This window comes from Condylostylus longicornis, unplaced genomic scaffold, assembly GCF_029603195.1.
Source record: "Condylostylus longicornis isolate FDR11 unplaced genomic scaffold, ASM2960319v2 ptg000038l, whole genome shotgun sequence".
NCBI classification, from domain to species: Eukaryota; Metazoa; Arthropoda; class Insecta; order Diptera; family Dolichopodidae; genus Condylostylus; species Condylostylus longicornis.
This window is the reverse complement of record NW_026578007.1, coordinates 8,249,685-8,255,278: the sequence shown is the minus strand read 5'-3', so window position 1 is coordinate 8,255,278 and position 5,594 is coordinate 8,249,685. Positions and strand designations below refer to the sequence as shown.

General features: G+C 25.2%; 1 protein-coding gene across 1 annotated transcript; it reads left to right on the top strand.

The window, feature by feature from the left end:
- Positions 1-575: 575 nt before the first annotated feature.
- LOC129609263 (inactive ubiquitin carboxyl-terminal hydrolase MINDY-4B) lies at positions 576-4,797 on the top strand. The gene is made up of 8 exons (XM_055521198.1): positions 576-623; positions 2,570-2,787; positions 2,852-3,017; positions 3,080-3,145; positions 3,899-3,969; positions 4,029-4,179; positions 4,259-4,333; positions 4,405-4,797. The coding sequence occupies exons 1-8, from the start codon at positions 576-578 to the stop codon at positions 4,795-4,797; spliced, it is 1,188 nt and encodes a 395-aa protein (XP_055377173.1).
- Positions 4,798-5,594: the final 797 nt, after the last annotated feature.

Genomic DNA, 5,594 nt, shown 5'->3' with positions numbered 1-5,594 from the left:
TTTGTAATATAAATCTATTATATCATTATTTCATATAAATCATTTACAAATAAATCAATTCAATATATATTTTTGTATTTTATGAAATCACATATAAAATACACTAAAAATAATATTATGAACTACATAAACATTCTCACACATATTATATATTGTTCATAAATGTAAAAATAAATAAAAAAGGATATTCTAATATGAATATATAAAAAAAAACACAAATCTCACGCAAGTTTGCAAGCTATTAAAAGGAATCCAAAAAGAAATTAGAAAATAGCAAAATAGAAAAAAAAATTATTTCGGTTTTCCTTTCATTTTTTGGATAATTCGATATAGAAACACTTAAAACTTAGATTTTGATGAGTTAAGACGTGTAACACGGCATTTTTTCAAATGGAAACTAAAAGATTATTTGGAAAATAAATTAAAAATAAAAAATATATTTAAAATAAATTCGAATTTAAAAAATGAAATGATATAAAAAGCAAGAAAAGAAAAAAACAAAAATAAATTGAATAAAATAATTGAATTTTACTGTGAAAGTGAAAATAAAATTAAAACAAATAAAAAATTGAAAAATGACTGATTTTAATAAAGGTACTCCAATAACGCAGGAAATTGCTGTTGTAAGTTTTTTCTTGAAAATTTCATTGAAATTATTGAAAAAAACTTAAAAATTATAAGGTTTTTGTTGGTAAATAGCTACGCGGAGTATAATTTAATTAAAAGCATTTTAATTCGAATATAAAAGTGGCTTTATTACAGTAATCGGGGAATTTTTAATTGAAATTGAAAAAATTTTCAAAAATATATGTATATGAATTTAGAAATTCAAAAAGTCAAAACAATAGCAGTATTTTTTAAAAATTTAAATGTTTGGTAAACTTTAATTCGGTTTTTTTTAAGTTTGACATTTAATAACTTTAGTTTTGACAAATAATTTCAGTTGAAATCAAGTTATGTTCGACGAAGAGTGTTAATCTATTTTAAGTACAAAAATCAGAAATTAAAGAAAATCTTAATACAATTTGGTTTATTCACCAATGTAATTTTAATCGAAGGGTATACAAAATTTGCCTTACCGTTTGTAACGCTAAGAAATAATGGTCTTAGATATAGACTCAAATGTATGTTTTTGATCAGCGTCGATTTCTGAGTCGATTTAGTTTTGTCTGTCTATCCATCCGCCCCAACGATAACTCGAAAACTAATTGAGCTAAGTCCGAATTTTCACAAATGATTTTTTATAGTAAGTGCCAGAACCCTATTTAAATTGGACATACAACTTCAAAATTTATTTGACTATATCTCAGAAACTATAAAAGCTGTGGTATTGAAATTTCGCACAAGTAAATATATAAGTAGGGCCGATGTGTTTGATAAAAATTGTTGAAATTTCTTGGCTCTTTTTGGTAGCTGTCATGCAGCTTCAATAGTTCTTTGCCACACACAGTAGTTTTAAAAACACAGTGCTGAAATTTTGCATAAATTAAAATGGTAATATGGCAACTTAAGTCATAGTCTGTCCCATAGTCAGCTATGGCATATTTATTCGCACATAGGATAACGAATTCCCAAGGGTATCACAGAGTTGACATGGTCAACTCTATTTTTTTCGTTTATTACTGAATGCAACTTACTTAATTGTAGACTAATTTCCCTATAGGTTAATGGTCTACGGTTTAATGGCTTTTCATATCCGTTCAAATAACATGGCTATCAGGGACAGACAAGATAAAAAATGCTGGATAACATTAAAATGATTGTTAATTTAAAAAATGTAAAATATTTGAGTGAAATTTGTTCTTTGCTGAAAATTTAAGAATACCTAGTAATTTTCCAAAAAAAAAATAATTAGTTCCATTTATTTTGAAAACAAACACTATTATTAGAGCTATTATTGTTGAAATTGTTATTTTCTGAAGGAATTTGCAATTTGCACACGCGTGTAAGTAAGTTGCAGCTCAAAAAGAATAACACAAAAAATTTCGTGTTAATTACCTCTGATTTAACTAGTTTTGAAATTTTTAGTTTTGCTACAATAGGACAATATGATTGTTTCTTTATCAATTAGAGTCTTACAATCTATAATCTTGAAAATAAAATAAATTTCTTGTATTTAAAATTTATTTTTTTTTTCGATTCAAATGAAATATCAAATTTCACTATTAAATACTATGACTGACTTTTACTTTACTATCTGTATATTGATTTACCATAATTTAATAGCAATATATAAATATTATTATTATGAAAATATATTAATATTTTTATTTTAACAATTTTATAAGTGCAAATATTAACAAACTGAGTAATTTCAATACAACATCAACAATATTATTATGAAAGATAATAAATTGCGCCTATTTTATATGCAATATTTTTCTTATCATGTGAACTGAAATAAATTTTCTAAGTAATTCTCCGTTTTGAAAAAATCTATGTCTGTTCAAATTCCATTATATGAAATTCGGTGCGATATGAATTTCAAAAATGAATTACAAAATAACAAACATTTTCATATGTAACTTAATTTTTTTCTCATACATACATAATAATATATTATTTATAGGAATTACGTCAACTTGTTTTTGGAACAGCAGCAGCTCCACCACGTGGAGAATGGACAAGAACACCATTTACATTTAGTACACCAAATCAAGATTTGGCATATGGATTAGTTTGTCCAAGAAATGGTACCAGAGGTTTATTATCTGCTGTTCAAGCTTTCATTTTGAAATATTTTCTATTTGATAGACGTATTAAGGAAAGAAGTCAGGGTTTCGAATCGTAAATATTAAATATAAATTAATTTTTTTTTTTAATTCATATTCAACTTATAAATTTATTTTAGTGTTTTAAAACCAAATGAAGCACAACAAACTGAAGCATTAGTTTCATCATTAACAGAAATTCTAAATTTAATTGCTGATAAAAATAAAGTTTATGTAGTATTACCAAGTGAAGAATCTTATATACCGCATAGTATAACATATTTTCAAGATTCTGTGACAGAAAAGGTTTGTTTTAATGTGTTTTAATTATAAGTCAGGCATTTAAAAATTTTTAATTTTTCAAAAAGCTACATATTTTTGAATTGAGAAGAGGTGAAGAAACTCAAATGTTTATGAAGAAGAATATTCATTATGTAAGTTTCAATTGAAATATTTATATTAATATTTTTATGGTTTTCTAAATTATTCACATATCTTGTTACAAATCACAAAGTGTCAATATTTTTTTATTGATGATATATGAAACATAATTGTAAACACGCGATAATTTTATTGAATTATTAAATTCATATGTTATTAACACAATGTAGATACATGCAATTATTTATAGAGTAAATTTATTGATTCTAATTCTAATTTACACCTTATGAAAACCTCAAAAGGTTAAAATTCTTTTGTTAATTTAAGCATATTTTTAGGTACTATGAATTTTCTAGAAAGAAATTTAACGAAACAATTTGCGCCTTGCATGTATGCAATTTTTAAACAATATTATTTTAATGTTTGCAACCATTATTTAGTTGTAGCATGGAGTTAAGTAGATTGACGTGATTTTTCATTAAAGTTATCGTTTCCATAGAAGATTTTTAGTGCTTAATAATTTCAAAACAATTTAACAAGATCTTAAATGAAAACCCAAAAATTTTGCTACTTTGTACAAATTTTAAACAAACAGTCATTGACACCATTCATGGAGTATGTTGATAGTTTCTATAACACAGTTTTTATTATGAGTTCCAAAATCATATGTATTCGTACCAATAAAGGCTTCTGATTTACAATATTTGTAAAGCCTTTGAACTATTCACGTCAAGAAATTTTTATAATTTAAAATTGTTTTTCATAGGAATTTTTATTAATATGCTTTTTTTCAATTATTATCACAGTTTACAGAAGAAGAGGGACCTGGAACACTTTTATTTTTATATTGTTGTGTTTTTACAAGACATGTTGCAAGGTGATTTAATTTTTTTTCGGAACAATTCATTCAATCTAAAATTCAAAAATATTTTATAGAACTAAAACCGATTTAGATGCGCCACGTGGCTCATATTTAGTTGGAAATCAAGAAGAAGGTTCTCTTAATATAGTTATGTTATTGTTGACAGGTCGTGCCACACCCTATTTACACAATGGTGTCGTTCATGTTGGAGATGAAGAGTCATATGTATGTAAAATAAACTAAAACCAACTAAAATATTGTTTTCGCAAAAACCTAAATTTTTCTTTTAAATTATTTTTTTAAGGCAAATCCACAATATGGTGTCCTAAATAGATGTGTTGTTGGTTTATTAATTTATGAAAATGATAAAAATAATGCTGTAAGAAAATTTTATTTTAAATTCCCATAGCTAGTATTTTAAATTTACTATTAAAAATATAAATTTTGTAGTTTGTTAATCGTCAACCAGGATCACGTTTAAAAACACCTACAACACCAATATGGGTATCATGTTGTACTGGTCATTATGGTGTTGCATATAATACAAATCCAGATTTATTACGTAATTATCATGCTGAATCACGTTTTGATCTATATTACTATAGTTGTTCTGGTAGTTTAATAACAATGACAATTGATAATAAACATACAAATGATAGAGCAAGCTTTATGTTACAACGTCAAACATCAACAGTAAATGCTCCACCACCACCAGATGAAAAAGGTGAAGAATTTCAAACAACACCATTAGAACGTTTAATACATACAAAATGGGAAGAAGCACATATTAAATTCCATGTACAACCATCAACATTAAGTTATCTCTTTAATCCACATAAATAAATTGTCATATTTTATACAAAAAATACACGACATATTATTTATATATACAAATAGTACATATATATAATGTAAATGCAAATTATTTTATAACACAACAATATTAGAAATGAATCATAATATAAAATGATCGTAAAATTTTCTGAGTATGCAGTATTTCCCGAAAAGTACTAATTTTCTTCGGTGGTAATATAGATTTTAATGCAATAAGTGTAAACAATTTCTGTTTTTGACGTGTATAATAAAAGTTACGGCATGTGTGTAATGATGCTTGCTGTCAATTAATCCCAGACAGCAAAAATTATGACTATGTACATTTGCATTAGAATAAAGTGCGAAATTTTCCAAGCAATTTAAAAAAATTTTGATTCAAATTAAAGTTTGAAATTCAAAATTTTTACTGTTTTCAGAAAATTTGCTAGGCCGTGGTCATTTATAACATACACTTACAATATATTATATTATAGTGATAGGGCATATAACTACTGTGTATACTAGATCTCAACAAAAGTTACAAAACTTATTAATTATATGAAAAAGTTTTCCAACAATAAAATTTTTTTGTTAAGCTTTGTTTTTTCTTATTTTATTTACAAATAAAATAAGATTAGAGGCTCAGGTAGACATGCAATTTTTAGCTTTGCAATTACTGCTTAATTGTAGAATCGTTACGTGTAAATTTAAGCAATTAAACTATTACGCCAATTGAAAATCCATTGCGTTATCTAAAAATTGTAAAAAATTACAAACTATTTGATTGCTTAATTGCATGCGATCATATAGTTGCACGTTTGTTTGAA